Source organism: Lampetra fluviatilis, chromosome 8 (genome assembly GCF_964198595.1).
Source record: "Lampetra fluviatilis chromosome 8, kcLamFluv1.1, whole genome shotgun sequence".
NCBI lineage: Eukaryota > Metazoa > Chordata > Hyperoartia > Petromyzontiformes > Petromyzontidae > Lampetra > Lampetra fluviatilis.
In genome coordinates, this window is record NC_136282.1 from 2,538,725 (window position 1) to 2,556,790 (window position 18,066).

At 42.9% G+C, this 18,066-nt stretch overlaps 1 protein-coding gene across 1 annotated transcript in view; it reads right to left on the bottom strand.

Moving 5' to 3' along the window:
* LOC144933712 (troponin I, slow skeletal muscle-like) overlaps positions 1-18,066 on the bottom strand; it is a 76,627-nt gene that overhangs the window by 15,028 nt on the left and 43,533 nt on the right. Inside the window, exons 3-4 of the mRNA XM_078858778.1 lie at positions 9,443-9,574; positions 2,042-2,131 (exon numbers count right to left, since the gene is read on the bottom strand). Of these exons, the coding sequence (XP_078714904.1) occupies positions 2,042-2,131; positions 9,443-9,574 (222 nt within the window). The remainder of the gene's footprint in view (positions 1-2,041; positions 2,132-9,442; positions 9,575-18,066) is intronic.

Genomic DNA, 18,066 nt, shown 5'->3' on the forward strand with positions numbered 1-18,066 from the left:
GAATATCTGATACGGGAAAAACAATCACACATTCCATATTGTTGTATATTTTAGGGAGCATACATGTTTATCTATCAGAGTACATTATCACACTCACGACACCTGGATTGAATAATGTTTGTCAGGATCAGTGGCTCTGTTTTCTATTCCTTTATCTGAATACCACTGTGGTTTTTATAATAGCATACCACAAAATCTTACATGTGCCATCAGGTGTAAACATTTGGGAAGATTATTCTGAGCCTCAATTATGACAGTGCAGAATATATTGGAGAAAATACATTTTCGTGTCCGTAAAATGTAAGTTAAATCACTAACTTGCCCATCTTTGCGGATGCATTCCCCACATAGCTCTGAGTATGAGGTGTGTTCATGCAATGTGGCGCCATACAGCTGTGGCCGAAGTATAACTCATGATCAGACGTGTGGTGACGCTTGTGAAGGGAGATTTGTGGCATATCATCCTAGAGTCTGTGTGCCTTGATATGTGGTTTTCTTTCAGCCTGTCACACATATGCTCAAGACTTCCCTTGGGATGGTAATTCGCTCCTACACAATAGCCAGCTAAATGTCGTTGAACATGACTGCTCAATCCTTGTACCTCCTTTGAAATTTCCAAACTCTTTGAAAGGACACGATATTAACTGTGGCAAAACATGTGCCTACTTGAGCTTCTCAATAAATTTTTGATGCGCAATCTGGGTTCCCTTGCTCCATAATAAAAAAGCACTTGGGTAAATATTTGTCAAGGAGGATATTGCCACACATTTATTTTGTGCAGTTTGTGCATTAGAGAAAAAAAACAGTGGTCTACCCACCTCAATTTAGAATTAATCTTTGGAAAGCCTAACTGGGATCAGAGTAGAGTTGAGAAATATTCTTCATTGGGCCAAAACACGGATGGCGACGAGTTGATTGCAAGAGTTGTATATTTGTTTTTATTGTTTCGCATTATAACATATCATCTTATTTATTAACTTTTAAACAAGAACATGACTATTGCAATGTTGAGAAACACATTTGATTAAAAAGACGATATGCTTAAAATCTGGAGGACAAAAGGTGTACGAAAATTGTTAAACCAATTTGACGTATTTGAAAAGCACAATTTGAGGCTACAGCATTACAGTATTGATATGCGATGTGGGCATTTAATGTCAACGCAGCATCCCATTCCAATATCAGAGCAGTGGCTTTTGGCTGGCAACCGAACAAAGATGGTCACTGGCATTGCGCGCTTTTAGATGCACTTCTGCGGCCGTCTGGAACACCCTTCCTTCCGATATTATGAAGCCCACTTCAGCTATGCACTTTTAAATCTAAATTTAAAACTAATTTCTTTAGAACTGATTTTTGTGTTTAGTTTGCTGTACTTCCCCCGCACCTCGGATTAGCATGGTTGGCTACGTATGGTGCGAAAGAAGCTGAACATATGCACATTATCTTCTAAAATAACGCAGAGGAACATCCACTCCACAGGCGTTGTTATGCCCATATCCAAATAGCCAGATAACACACCAACATTGCATCAATATTGACTGATGAGCCAGTGATGTCATAATTTGCTGTGTATGGTTTGCAGCAGCTATATTGCTATATTTATTCACATTACTCGTGTAATGTGAATTATAACCAGGAGTCATCGTGTGTGCTTTTATTAGAATGGGCTTTGATGTTTGTGCAGCCATTGTATATATATGTATTGTATATGCAGTTGTATTGTATATATTGCAATATTATTGTATATATCTCATTATGAAGAGATGCATTATGTACGTATGTTAAACTTCTTTCGTACCGTACATAGCCAACCGTGCGAATCGTATGTGCGTGGGAAGGACAACAAACTAAACATAAAAATAAGTTTTAAAGAAATGAGTTTTCAATCTAGATTTAAAAGTGCATATAGCTCCAGATGCGTATTTTTCTAATAAAAAAAAATAACCTCCGGGTTTCTTTACCGACTCCAAATACTGTGCACAGATATTAAATATAATTGAAATGATTCACAACACATCAACAATGTCGTTTGTTCTGTCACCTCTTTGTCGTTTTTCTCCACCCTGACTTGCATGTCGTATCTCTCTTCATCCACCTTGTCGATGGTTTTGTGCAATTCCCTGCAGAGATCCTGCGCAGCGCAATTGACGACACAAATTTAAGCGCATTAGGGCACATTTCGCGTCATACGCGTTTCATTGTGAGAGCCAGCATTTCAAAAATTATATTTATTTTTTCTCCGCTATTCTTTTTTGGTCCTTATATGTTTTTGTTCCTTACATTTTTGGCTACCCCGCTGTATATTTTTTTTCCATTGAACAGCACACCAATTTCTGACTGACTTTAACATCTTTTAATATTAAAATACTCCACTGTACCGTTGTGTGGTATGTGCGTATGTATATTGAACTTCTTTCGCACCGTACATAGCCAACCATGCTAATCAGAGGGATGGGGGAAGGACAACGAACTAAACACACACAAAGTGTTGGTTAAGGCTTCCTTGGGCGGATGCTCTAGGTTGATATTTTTCAAGTACAATCCATGGTATCACAATTTGTTATCGTAACAGTCCTGTCCCTTTTTAATTTTGTTTATATTTACCACGAGGGAAATGGCTTGAACAACATAGCCAAATGTCAGTGCAGTGTAAATAAAAAACTATTTGTGTTCAAGAGAATTTGGATTTGTGTTTATGATAGTGTAAAGGTGTTCCAGCACGGGTGAATCTTGAACTTGGACTTTATTGTGTCTTTAGCACGGCGTAACGCATCAGGGAATTACTCCGTTCAGACCCCGAACCCCTTTTATCCACTCCTATTATGTTCTTCCAAATCCTTTGACGAATTGTAAACGACCTCGACTGGTATACAGGAGGCCGTGGGTTTGAATCCCAACTCTTGACGCCTGTATATTTAGAGTGTGCATGTTCTCTCCGTGATAGCGTGAATTTTTCTCCGGGTCCTCCGGATTTTCCCTCCACATTTAGAAACATGCGTTAAGAATATTTGGCTGCTTTGAATTTCCACGTGATAAGCCACTTTCCTAGACCTAACATTTTTTGCCAGATCCCTTCTGAAAAAGAGCTAAATAGCTCAGTGGCCTTTACCAAGTTTAGTCAATTGTTTTTTTCTCTGGACCTTTCTAAGATTCTCAACTAATCCCTTCTCCTAACGGTCCCCCAACTGAACCATCATTTGTAGCCTTTTTCAAATGACTGTACTATGACTGCCAATCTGATTTGAATGGTTCTCCAACTTTCAATCACATTGTGTGCTGCCCCTCTGATAGCTCCTCGCCAATGAGAGTCGAGTGCACTATGTGAACTCAAAAAGCCATTAGGCTTCTTGGTGTCCCGTACAATAGTAATGCAACATGGCGCAACATCGGAATAATAGCTGTCTATTGATATGTGCCATAGTTGATACAACACACGGATAAATTCGAATTGCTACTGAGAGGCCGACCATGTTACTTGAACGAGACTTAGCTGCTCACAAACCACACCACTATGCACACTGCCAAAATGGGTATACGTTATACCATCTGATTGAAACGTAAATGTTTCGTGAAATCAACATTCTGAAAATGCAGTAGGTGACTTTGGGGCTTATAAAATTATTAGGTATGCAACAGATCACATACCTGCCATGGAACGCGTGCAAACGGACAGCCAGGAACTTTGTCAAGGCCTCAGATTGGTGCAGGGAGGCCTCAAAGAGGATTGGCTAAGCACAGAGAATTGCATAAATTATTGGGAGAGAGATTCAAACGTAAAAGGCGGGAAACGAGGGTTGACTGTCAGAGGAAAGGTTGACAACCACTGCAGAAGGAGGACGGGGATTGGCTGAGGGTAATGGGGTGAGCGAACCTTCTAGAAAGGTGGCTCGAGGGATATTAAAGGGGATAGCACAAGGGGAAGGGATGGTTGGAGAGAAGACCAAGTTGGAACCTGAAGAACTGAAGTCCGGGCCTAGGAAGAGTGTCGGTGTCCACAATGAAGGCTCTTAGTAAAGCAGGAACGTGTGTTGGCGTCACCACCTACGTTGCACCTAGGGTCCGTTCATAAATGACGTCACGCAATTTTGGACGATTTTTGACCCCCCCCCCCCCTCGTCACACGGAGTCATAAATGTCTAATCCCCCCCCCCTAGGTGCGTGACGTCATTTATGGACGGCCCCCTACATGCATATTAATAATTAAGGCACTGCATCGATAGCGGTTTCCAAGCTTAATACTGTATTTACAATTATATAAAATCGTAACGCACACAGTATTGACTCACTCTCGAAGAGATGGGCACCCCAGTGGCGAGATGTTAACTACCTCGCCTGGTATGCAGGGTGTCGTGGGTTTGACCCTGACCCTGACGTCTATATATTTGGAGTTTGCAGTTCTCCCCGTGGTCGCATAGATTTTTCTCCGGGTCCTCCAGTTTTACCCTCCACATTTGGATCCAACATGCGTTTAGAGAATTTGGCAGCTCTCCATTTCTACATGACAAGCCACTTCGTTGAGATATCATTTGTGGCCAGGTCGCTTCAGTGGACCTTGCTTGTTAAAATTAATATTACTTTAATAGCCTAGTTTGAAACAGTTTAAATAGAATGACTAGTAGGCACGTGGAACCACAGACAAATGGGAAGGCAGCGAGGTGATGAGCTGACGTCACCACTTGCTCAAATTCTGTGCTCAACTATATATTAAGATGTTTTCAGCCAGAAACCGGTGCACTCAGAGATAACTCACGTGTGCGAGCGGGCAACACTCTATCCCATACGGACGGAACAGTTTGAGCCCACATTGTTTCTGTACGGCATTCTCCAGACAAGCCAGGGTATGGCTCATTCCTCGACGGCCACGGGAATGAAGTTTTCACAACATGTGTGTGTAATCAACCAACCCTCGCCTCCACCGTGCCGGGTTTCAGTAGTGCGCCAACACTGCCCGGCTTGTTCTAAGGCATCGTCAATAGCAACAGTAGTGATTTTGTGTGTGCCTGAGTAGCCGGTGTGAGCTCGCTTGTGATGAACCACACGTATAATTGTGCACTGCTAGTTGCTACGGGAAGCCAGGTTGGATTTTTTTTATGATTATTTAAGTGAATACAATGGTGATGAAGGATTAGGAGGCACGGCTCGAATTTAGATTTGGGTGAACATGGTGCCTGAGCAATTGAGCTGCGGTGTTGTGATGTGGAGGGTGTTTCTGATCGATTTTGCAGATACGCAAATTGCTCCTTCTGAAGAGGACTTTTGAAATCAAATTTTTCCGTTTCACAACCCCCCTCTCCCCCACCCTGGTGCTCAGCTATTGTGGAGTCGGCCCACTTCTCCGGAGGACAGAACACAACGCAGAGTCACTCCGAACTTAATTATTTATTGTTATTGTTGTCTATTTAGCCGACCTGTCCCCCCCCCGTCTCGCAAGCATTCACAATGGGAGGAGAGGGGACGGCGTGGACCAGCTACACTTGTTACCACTCTCAATGCTGTCGCTTCAATTTTTTATTTGAATCTCAGCACAACAACTGTGTACATTTATTCTGAAGAAGACCTTTCTGCCAATGCGCCCCAAAGTTTTTGAGAAATTATTTGAGAATGAGATGCACACTTTATTGTCACTTTTCCAAGAAAATGTGTTTTGTTCCTTACTCTGAAATTGTGTGACGTCAACCACTGTATATATATATTTCTGTAATAGAGCAATAATAGCGAACTACAAGCATGCATTGACACGCAACCTGTGGATTAATCCTCATCTGACAACGAATCTAGTGGTGTAGTTTCCTCTACAGTAACATATTTATCGAGACAAGAGCATGAGAGGAAGAGATAGTAAGAGGAGTCGTAAACATAAAACGTGCAACTTCCATTACGCGTTGGCTTGAAGCTTACTTACCTGAACAAGATACAAACCCAGTGGAGTGGGTGGGGGGGTTAGCGGTAAGAAATCAATTGCTCTCTCACGTAAAAGAGCTTAAATTGCCAATAACGAGGCTGGTGGAGTGTCTCGGCCACTATAATCCGAACACTAAAAACGTATCAGTATTTGCCAATTAACACCATTGGCTAGATTAATGCAGCCATTTTGTCTGTAACTATGCCTCTTTTTTGGTGGAAGGATGCCAATTTTGTTTTGTGCAAATGCGTGTACGTTATCTCAATTTGCGATTCATGCGTGGCCATCTATGCACGCAGACACCGCCGCTGCTTCTCGTGCCAAAATGTAGCGGTGGGACGGCCCAATTCAACAACGGCATGGCCATAATGACTTCTTGACCTTAAGCGCTAAACACTGTGTAATTCAACTGCACTTTTGAATGAAAATTGATTTAACAAAAACTGCACTGGCAGTATAATAACCGCAAGCGTGTTTTTATTTTCTCTCACGAAGGTGGTGTATTAAACAAGCATTATGATGATACTATATGTGATATTATTAATTCGCTGTATAATCAGAATTAATTAATCAATCCAATATCTTTAATACGCCATATTCAGAAAACATTTGAGACGTGAGCGCAGATGGCACTGAGCATATTAAATGAAATTTCACGAAAGAATAAAAAAAAATCCGTCCTGTCTTAAAAGCGCCGATAATCACGGCTGTCGGGAACTTCATTTGGCAAGAAACCGCATGAGATGGATGTAAATGTCTGCGTGTGAGACAGCAGCAGAGGAACTTGGGACCAATACATACATTGGACACGAATGAGAGTTCAAGCGAAAGGAACCACAGACAAGACCACGCAACACGAACGCTTCTTTGGCTGACGACTGAAGAATGACAAGGCTGACCGAAGCAAGAACCCCGATGCAACGAAGCTCTGTCTATAGCCCGTGGATACTGCGGCCGCTGCCGCCGCGAGAGCTTGCTCGTTCCCCTGCTGTTTTTTGCACGATGTTCAACGGAAGACTCCCTCCCGTCGGCTTCGTATATTACCTGTGACGGGGTAGGGGGGGGGGGGCTATTCGGAGAGGAGTAATTGAAGGTCGGATAAACTACGGTGTTCACGCCAAAATAAATCAGTATTACCGGGTAACGCACACGAAAGGTGGCGCCCATCACCACGTCTGTGCAAATTGTCACCGTGATTCAACGCTTGCATGAGCCAGAGCGGGAGCTGTACAATTACACCTCACGTTTGTGGTATCGTAGGGCAAGATGGTTTACATCCTCACGTTAGCGGTCCTCGCAATTTCTGGTCTCTGGCTTAATAATCATCGATTCTCCCGTTTACTGGCACGAGTGATTTGGTAGATAATGATCTCTATTCTAAAGCCAGAATTCTTGACTCCTATGTGGACATAATTGTTTTTTAAAGGCAAAAATCCACCATTAGCCTGTTAATATCTCAGTTATAGATTTTGTATCATGATGGCTAATATTTCCAACTATACAAGAGTGTATTTGTAGAAATGTCCAGCTGTGCAGCAGAACAATTGATTCTTGACAATTGGACACATTGTGAAATGCTTTTACAAGGTCAGATTTTTCATTGATTTTTTGTTTTTTTGGTGGGGAGTTGAATCATACCGTGAAAACTGAGTATACTAAGCCTTGCTGATTGTGAGGCAACACAATGTCTAAAATCATCAGGGACTGAGCAACTGATGTTTTCGTGTGCAGCACGAACAGCACACAGCACCGTGGCTTCCTGCTCCAAGGGTCAGAGGAATCGCCGACAGAGATGCCTCACACTCTTTCTTGCCAATTGGCATGTTGGGCTTTTGGACCTGTGTTTGTTTTTAATGAACGAAGAACGTCCATTAACGACTGAGCTGATTTGTAGTTAAGAATTTTGGAGATGAAGATCGCCCCATGTAGATTTTTACGTAACTCCACACCTCATACTCTTAAGCCCCGCAGTAATTTAATTAGCCATTTAAACTAAAGTTAAATTAAAAAAACACATGTTGCTCTGGCCACTGCAAGAATATAAAAACACAATGCTAATTAGCCTAGCTATACTATGTAAGGTGTGGATTAAGCGTGTGCTATTTATAACCATCACCACAGCATAATTTCTAAATTATCACTTCCCTTGCCGTGGGTTTTGAATGCTATTTAAAGCAAGAGCGACAATAGTGTTGTACACCACTTCACCGTTCAGTTTGTTATTGCAACGATGCTCTGACTTGTTATTTGAATAACCCACGCAGCATGGTAACGCATTCCCAATTATCACTGTTGTAATTAGGGGGGAGACTAATGGGATGCCTTATTTAAAGCGGCGATGATTATGGCTGTGACGCGGCAGCAGAGGTGACCAGCACCACCCCCTCGTGCGCCAAGGCCACAAGGACAGCGAGTGGAAAGCACACCTTGGCTGCAATACAATGTGATAGTGCACATTTACACTCACGCTCACGCAAGACAAATATCCCTCGTGTAGCCTTAAAAGACTGTTGGGGCAAGTGCTGTTAGCAAGCACATACGAAGCCCGGCACAGCACACGAGGAGGTGGCTGGCCACCACCACGCCCGGCCGCCTTTGTCTCCCCCAGTGAGGATGTTTACACATCACAGCAGGTACTCATTTTGAGTCTGAGTGGTTGACATACATTCACATACTCAGTCGTTTGCAACGACAAGGCAGGAGCAATGAATGCATTCGATTATTATCAGTTGTGGCTCATTGATGCACATTACAGTACTCTGTGTGTGTGTGGACATCACCGCCTGTGTACTTGTCAACGACGGCAGGACACACTTAATGCATTTCAGTGCCACCTGCACGATCGTGTGAACAGCCGCGCTGCCTAAAGGTGTTCACGCTTCGCCAACTATTGGTGTGGGGCGGTTTGCTCTGCGTATAACTGGGTGAGAGCGCATTGCGACGTCTCGCCAAGACCTGGAGCCTAACTCAGCCACGGTTTGCTTTTTTGCTGCTGTTAATAAAAAAAAAATTGCTATCGACGTTTCGGGATTGCGTCTCGTTTCATTTATTGCGGCAGACAAGAACGGATGGCGAGGGGTCATCACACAGTGGAGGTCGGGTGTAATTCCGCAATCCGCTTGTATTTACTGCGTTGAGCGAAGGTCGCGGCAAAACATTACACTCGGGATTTTGCTGAGCGTGACGTTTTCACACGGCCACACATGCCGTGGAAGAAGTGGGCGCATTTTTGTTTTTTCCCCAAACTATTCCCGTACGCGATGACTGGTCAAGACGTAGGCTGTTTGTAAAACGACAAGACGGACGCAAAGGTCGTTGCCGTCATTTTCAGTGATGGACAAAATAAGCTCGACACTAAAGTTATCTTGTTGTCAACAATTGATCATGGACCAGGCATTTTTTTGGGCAGAAAATAGAATGAAGATTTTCATTATTTAATTAACCCACCAGCGACAGGTCGTACTCTTCTTATACCTTTGCAACAACAACAACAACGACTCGTTTGTGTACGATGAATTCCAAATGAACACTCCGCAGTACCTGCAACTCCTGGCCGGAGAGATGGGAGAGCTCCAGCGGAATCACATTGTCAGCCATGTAGGCGGATTTCAGTTCCTCCCGATCATTTTTCTCTTGTTCCAGTCTCTCTTTGGCCACAAGCAGCATCAAGCCCTACACACACACACAGCCAGGTGATCATTGCCAATGAGGCATAATGATCGTATTAAGTGCCAATTTAACACGGGAAAGTGGAATAAACAGTAATGAGATGCAAATGTCTTACCTCACGCTCCCTCAAGAGAAATGCATGAAGTTTATTCTCATTATTTACACTTTCGCTTTATAAGGGCTGTTAATAATGGTAATGGCTTTCGCGAGAATCAACATCCATATCTCGGTTTCCCCATCAATTGCTGCAGAAGCCCATCTGCTTGAATGAGCTGATGCATCTTAATAGCTGACGGCTAACCCTTTACTTTACCCAGTCACGCGTATTACCACCTTATTTTCCAGTTTTTCAGGCAATAATAGCAAAAATCTTTCACTGCTCAAACAAACGTTGTGCTATGCTTACAATCCTGAGTCAGTGATTGGAAATAATAATGTACGTTTTTTTATGGCGCATATCATCCGTAGGCCACAATGCTTCCACATTAGGATATATCCACTTGCACGTGGAAGGTGCCACCAGTCACTCCAAGAGGATGGCTGCTGACCTTTCACAAATGTGTATTGACCCCAGGAGTACGGTGGACGAAGTCGATAGCTTACTGAGATTTGAACCGCCCACTTTAGCATTTGTTTCTTGCTGTGGTTGTCCCACCTGATGACGGACGCTTGTGCTGCGCCCGAAACGTCGTGATTTATTATTTTATTTCCATTATGATTTCTATCATTTTATTATTAATTTGTTTTATTTATTTTTACCTACGTGACTTTACCGAAAAAACCTAAGAGTATGAGATTTGAACCCGCAACTATTCTCACTTTGAGTTGGACACTACAATTAATGCTATCTCTCCATTTCACGGATTGAGGAAATTATGTTACCACTAAACCGCCGCTCAGGAAAAGTGATTTCCACCTTTCTCGTTGCCTACAGCTAACGCGAGTCGCGTGCACACCAATATATCGGTCTGGATAAACCTTACAATTAAACATGTACTGTGTTACACAGGACAGCTGCCATGTGTGGTTTAAGTAGCAAATGAACCAAAACCTCGGAAAGCACTCCCACTGGAATTGCCTACATGTGAAACCTTGTTTACCTTTAAAGTGAAACCGCAAATTAATTTGTTGAACGAGACATTTGGTGATTAAACTGTGGTCATTTCACTGTTGCGATGATGATGGCGGCAGCAGCAGCAGTTGCTCGCTGTGTTAGATATATAGAGTCGTGCTATCGGGTGTTTTAGGATAATGCTACGTATTTTAAAGACAATTATGCAATGATCTTGAATGTTATATATTTGCGACCTTTCTCCCAACGCGTAGGTTTATTTAAGGTAGCTGACAACGACTGCTGCGGTTGAGTTCTTATAGCCTGCGGTGGGTAACGTTTGAGGCGCGATCTCTGTTGACGTTTTCCTATAAAATGGTTCGTTAGAAAAAAAAGAGAACGAACAACATTGGTGAGGCCCTCCCAGAAGGCAGGCAATGACATGAGCTGAGCATAAAATGAGCAAATATGGAAAATACACGATCCGGAAGAATAAATTACAACTCACAAGATTTGTGGATGTCACTGCGCCAAACAGCTGTGACATCGTTACCGTGTACAGGGAACACCATGGGCCCAGAGGTCAAACAGTATTACAATACGGCATCGATAGACAATGGATACACTGCGTTATTTATCAAGAAAACGCATATATATATACGTACATCGCACTATCCTGCTTTACTTTATTATCACTCCGCAGGTTTGCCGAGACATTTTTTTTACGATACAATACAAAATAATCTTACTTCGCGAGCTAAAAATGTTCGCGATGTCATTCACCTTAACTGTGTCATTTTACTTAACTTTGTATTATCTTGTTGTGTGTATGTGTGTTCTGATATACTTCAAATGTGAATAAGCATTGCTTGACAGTTCTTCAACTGCAATCCACTCAACGTAAGTCTGCCACGAGTCCTTCTCATCATTGTAACCGTCAACCTTTGATGCTCATAATACCCTTTGGCGAGGCGGTGGTGGCTACGCATGTCTGTCATCCAGCACCCTTGAGGCAGCGGGGGTTGGTGGACTGCAGAAAGTGTCATGAAACTCACTCCCCGTGGGCATTGAGGCGTCATATCCTGGCTCACCAGGAGAAGGGAGTACAGCAATGTGGACTCCACCTGTTCCATCTGTATGGCATATTGTCCCCTCGCACGCGTGGGTTTTTTCCGAGTGCTCCATTCTCCTCCCGCGAAGTAAACATGCAATAGTTGGCCGATAACACCTTCATATATCGAGGACTGCAGAGCTCGGGGGAGAATTTGCCGCCGGCCCACTGCGTGGATGCCTTCCCGCTCCCACTTTGCTTGTGCCTTTGAATCGTTGTCTCTTCGAGAGTGAGTGAATACTGCGCAACGCATTGCACGTTGAAATCATTATGAATAATGATAACGTAAATGCTGTCAAAAACTGATGGTGGTATCGAATCATTACGCCGTCAATCACTCTGTTAAACGTTTTACAAAGCACTAATTTAATCGGTAATAGCCATTGTGTTTATAACATTTAGTTATTATTGTGAATGTAAATTTTTTTTCGAAATAATTTTGTGAGGAAGTTAAATATTTGGGAAGAAGATTGAATGAGTCACGATGATCTACGAAATGACAGTATTTTGCGAAACGGTTGGTACGGACGGCACGATCATCGTGGAACTTCTACGATACGTCGTCCTGTCGGCTGTTTTGGCAACCCTAGCACTCAGGAGTCGGGCCATCTCAGCCAATGCCACATCACAAATGCTGCACAGTTGACACCAAAACCATCTGAGATCTGCTTTTTGCAGTTCTCTCACCATCTCGCTGGAGACAGAGTCAAAGTAGTGTCTTGCTCAAGTGAGCAATGGTGCCAGTTCTCATCCCTCATTTACCACCCTGAGCCAGTGGTGGACATTCCACATTCCTATGGCGGGGGCGAGCCTAGCAATGCGATGACTGCTGTGAACCTCCCCGCAAAGTGGTACCAATTGTATTTACCCCAAAGGGGTGATAGACTGAAAGCTTTAGGCCTTCCCAGTGGTCAAATACGTCAAGGCGTCACTCCAATGCTTTTGTCTGTGAACTGCCCACCACCAACCTGCCTCATCAAACATATCCTCCTATTGCTGAATAAGTATAACCTTGTTATCCGACCACATTCTATTACAACAGGTTGCATACGCCATCCAGCCATGATATTCTCTCACATCCTCCAACAGAGTGATAGTAGGATACGTATTTTTCTGCTTACTCTTAGTAAGTAATGAAGCATAGTCTCTTGATACTATATTGTAATATTGTTTGACCTCTGGCTCATGGCGTTCCCTACACACGCTAACGATGTCACAGCTGTTTGACGCAGTGGCGTCTTTTGAGTTGTGAATTATCCTTCCTTACGGTGAATATTCCCATATGTCCATATGCTGTAGGTGTCATTGCCTGCCATCTGGCAGGGTCTCTGCGATGTTGTCCGTTCATTCCTTTCGTAATTTATTTATGAGACACCTATTTATAGAGAATCCATCAATAAGGTTCACACCTCACACAATACACAGAGCAAGAAACAAGAACCATACATAACACTCATTGACACTTACCATAAATAAACCAATGTGTTTGAAATAAAACCACTAAAATATTGCATTGCAGAAAACGATGATCTAATTATATTGTCGTTAGCCACACAAAATCCGAAAACACTTTGATAATTGTACAAGGCAATCCAGGTAAAACATTTGGTTAATTGTTGCTGTCCCATTCATCGTCACTGCATCTCAAATGACCAACGTTTAATTAGCAAATGTCTTGTTAAAAATTGTTATTTCGCATTGATGGGTAGAAAACTGTCCTTTCTAGCGCGAGTGTGATCCGAGTCTTTGGTCCATTGCTATAGTGTAACATCCTTCATCGGTAACCACGTGGCAGCTGCCATATAGACTTACACATTCAATTGTTACGTTTATATGGATATGGTTATCTTGACATTCATGGGTCCATCATTAGCTATGGGCATAAGCAGTTGTGAAGAAGAAAATCCAGCCAGGTGGCTCAGTGTTTGTGGTTGGGATTTGAGGAGAGACTCATTCCAGCCATAGGAATGTGGAATTCCGACCAGAGCCTGATTAAGGTTATGAGGGGCCTAAAGCTAATAGGAGGGAAAGGCATAATAAGTATGTCTTACATTCCAGCTTATATACGCTCCAAGCTTGGCAGTGTTTCATTCTTCACCTGAAGACGGCTGCTTGCGTTGTAGCCGAAACGTCGTGAGAATTATTTTATTATGTTTTCTTTTTATTATTGTATTACTTCCCTTCTACGTGACTTTACCGAAAGAACCAAGAAGATATGTCTTACATATTGCAAAAATAAGAATTAAGTAATCAACATTTATTTATTTACCTATGTCAAATTAAAATTTTATTTCATTCAAGGTAAATTCATCAAACACAAATCACTCACTTCACAGAATTGTTTTTCTCCTAGCTTCAGCTGTGGCAAAGTCATGAATGCTGTCATTGTAATTCGACGACAAAAAATGTCTGATGGCTGCGCTACCATCGCTCAGCTGTTACTTCAACATGAAATGGAGGGCCTAAAAAGGATGGCCTACAGCATATGAGTGGCTAAGGCCTTATTAGTCTAAGGGTTAATCCGGCCCTGATTCCACCACTGGTTCAGAGCCGTAAGCAAGATATGAGCACCAATGCCTCAATGCTTATTTCAGCAAAACGTCACTTTGCCTTTCAATTCATCTTTACCGATGATTGAGCGATGACAGCGTCACCCGGTCCACGGGGTGGAGATGTCACATTCATTGGGATAAAACTTGACATATACCAGATGTTACTGATAGTTCATCATCAGGAGGCTCTACTCCCTTCCAAGATTCTTCTCAAGAGAAATAAAATGAGGAAAGGCGCTAAAGTCAATGACCAGAAGTTATTTTATCGTTGCTCTGTTAAATTCCACCTCTGACCCATACAGCAACTCATACATTATTGTACTGGGTTCTTGTGTCAAATACCCATTTATTAACACTAATGTTGATACAGTGAGGGAAAAAAGTATTTGATCCTCTGCTGATTTTGTATGTTTGCCCACTGACAAAGAAATGATAAGTCTATAATTTTAATGGTAGGTTTATTTGAACAGTGAGAGACAGAATAACAACAACAAAATCCAGAAAAACGCATTTAAAAAATGTTATAAATTGATTGGCATTTTAATGAGGGAAATAAGAATTTGACCCCTCTGCAAAACATGACTTCGTACTTGGTGGCAAAACCCTTTTTGGCAATCACAGAGGTAAGACGTTTGTTGTAGTTGGCCACCAGGTTTGCACATATCTCAATAGGGATTTTGTCCCACTCCTCTGTGCAGATCTTCTCTAAGTCATTAAGGTTTCGAGGATGACATTTGGCAATTCGAACCTTCAGCTCCCTCCACAGATTTTCCATGGGATTAAGGTCTGGAGACTGGCTAGGCCACTCCAGGACCTTAATGTGCTTCTTCTTGAGCCACTCCTTTGTTGCCTTGGCCGTGTGTTTTGGGTCATTGTCATGCTGGAATACCCATCCACGACCTATTTTCAATGCCCTGGCTGAGGGAAGGAGGTTCTCACCCAAGATTTGACGGTACATGGCCCCATCCATCGTCCCTTTGATGCGGTGAAGTTGTGCTGTTCCCTTAGCAGAAAAACACCCCCAAAGCATAATGTTTCCACCTCCATGTTTGACGGTGGGAATGGTGTTCTTGGGGTCATAGGCAGCATTCCTCCTCCTCCAAACACGGTGAGTTGAGTTGATGCCAAAGAGCTCCATTTTGGTCTCATCTGACCACAACACTTTCACCCAGTTGTCCTCTGAATCATTCAGATGTTCATTGGCAAACTTCAGACGGGCATGTATATGTGCTTTATTGAGCAGGGGGACCTTGCGGGCACTGCAGGATTTCAGTCCTTCACGGGGTAGTGTGTTACCAACTGTTTTCTTGGTGACTATGGTCCCAGCTGCCTTGAGATCATTGACAAGATCCTCCCGTGTAGTTCTGGGCTGATTCCTCACCGTTCTCATGATCATTGCAACTCCACGAGGTGAGATCTTGCATGGAACCCCAGGCCGAGGGAGATTGACAGTTCTTTTGTGTTTCTTCCATTTGCGAATAATCACACCAACTGTTGTCACCTTCTCACCAAGCTGCTTGGCGAAGGTATTGTAGCCCATTCCAGCCTTGTGTAGGTTTACAATCTTGTCCCTGACATCCTTGGAGAGCTCTTTCGTCTTGACCATGGTGGAGAGTTTGGAATCGGATTGATTGATTGCTTCTGTGAACAGGTGTCTTTTATACCGATAACAAGCTAAGATTAGGAGCACTCCCTTTAAGAGTGTGCTCCTAATCTTGGCTCGTTACCTGTATAAATGACACCTGGGAGCCAGACATCTTTCTGATTGAGAAGGGGTCAAATACTTATTTCCCTCATTAAAATGCCAATCAATTTATAACATTTTTGACATGCGTTTTTCTGGATTTTGTTGTTGTTATTCTGTCTCTCACTGTTCAAATAAACCTACCATTAAAATAATAGACTGATCATTTCTTTGTCAGTGGGCAAACGTACAAAATCAGCAGGGCATCAAATACTTTTTTCCCTCACTGTACATTTACTCTTTAAAACTGTTTATGTAACCCCCTACTATCTCCACATGTTCAATTCATACTGACGCCGGCACCATCAAATTACTATAAACTTAGTTCGAGGAAAACTTAACATTACGTAACAGCCTCCAGGATCAACACTCAAAACTACCAACGTCGTGTTACCCCGGCCAAAGTCCTAGCTGACAAATCTCCATCTTTTGCATCCTCCAATTATGTCTCTCACGTTCAAATGCCTCATTGTCATTTCAGGATTTTCCACTACCTCTTCCTTTCACTGAAACATGGTGGCGGAGATGTTAACTCCCTCGCCACCATTTGTGTGTTCTCCCCATGGTCCCGTGGATTTTTCTCCGGGTCCTACGGTTTCCCTCCACATTTATAATCAACATCATGATAAGCCACTTCGTCGAGCTATCATGTGTGGCCAGGTCGCTTCTGAAAAACTGCTACATAGCTCAGAGCACCTCACCTGGTCATAATAACTAGGAGTAGTTTAACTCCTATTTTAAACACACAAGTACAACCCTGCCCAAGCATGGACATGGGGACACAGGCAAGGGCACGCCGACGTGCGGAAACGTGCAGAGACAGAGGTCGAGACGAGCAAGAACATGGGAATGTCGAACGCAGAAGGAGGGCGCAGAGAGACAAACAGGAAACAGGGAGAAAACCCGGGAATAAGTGGTGGGTATTGGGAGATAAGCAGAAACGGGGGGGGGGGGGGTTAAACATAGCAAACAACGCCTTTGTGATTGCCCCATTATCCACACTGTGAATTGTTTACAGTGGTGTCATATAATTGAAATTTCTGGCAAATAAAAAACATCTTTAGAAAGGCGCAGATCAATAGATAACCATTGGACATCCAAGGTTAACACTTTACATTGATGGCCCTGTTTTATTACTCTAGATTATAAGGTGTGATGGGCATATGTCTGTAATATTGGCAATTTGAAGGACAGGTTGGTAGATTGTGCTGAAGTCAATGTGCATGAAACCCCGTGTTTTAAGCATCGGTGAGGTTGCTGCAGGATGCCAGGAAATAAAGCAGTCGACATCGCAGCGTTTTGTGTGTTGTTGTCTCCAGCGCATAGGGTTTTCGCCGGGCATGAATTATAATTTCCTCCCACACGAATAATACAACGGAAACTGGCAAGTAGCTCAAGCTTGACTCATGCAGCCTTTGTCGGGCGCATAATGAAATAAAATTAAAACATTCTTCATCAAAGTGTCTGCGTGCACCCCACTGCACGCGTTATTGACGTAGATGACATTGGGACGTACAGGACATTGGCGGTACAGCGGTGCAGCAGAACACACCAGTCGCCATAAAACAGTTTCAATTCAAAATTGTAATCAGCAAATCTGTGTATCAGTCTTTACTTGACCCTGTAGTCAAATTGGACTCATTTATTCAGTCTACCGAGACTTGCTAAAACGGTAAATTTTGTCAAATCTGCCTTTGGAACACGGAGCCAATCGTCGTCAGGCTGGATGCTTACGATTGTGAAGCTTCGTGTTTGACTGCTCATAACATTCGTCGTCTGACTGCTTTGAAATCACTAGAACTCATTTTGATGCACACCACAAGATTTTCTGATGGGGTTTGCGAATTGCGGAAAATTGTGATAACTTTTGCAAATTTTTTTAATACCACACACCAGTGTACTGCCAATAGGTTCAATTGAATATTTGAGGAGTGAGGCAGAGTGGTTATTGCGCTGCCCTCTGAACCCAATCACAAGAATGCAACACGTGGGTTGTGGCAGGTGGTCAAGCGTGTACAACACACATTGGCATATTAG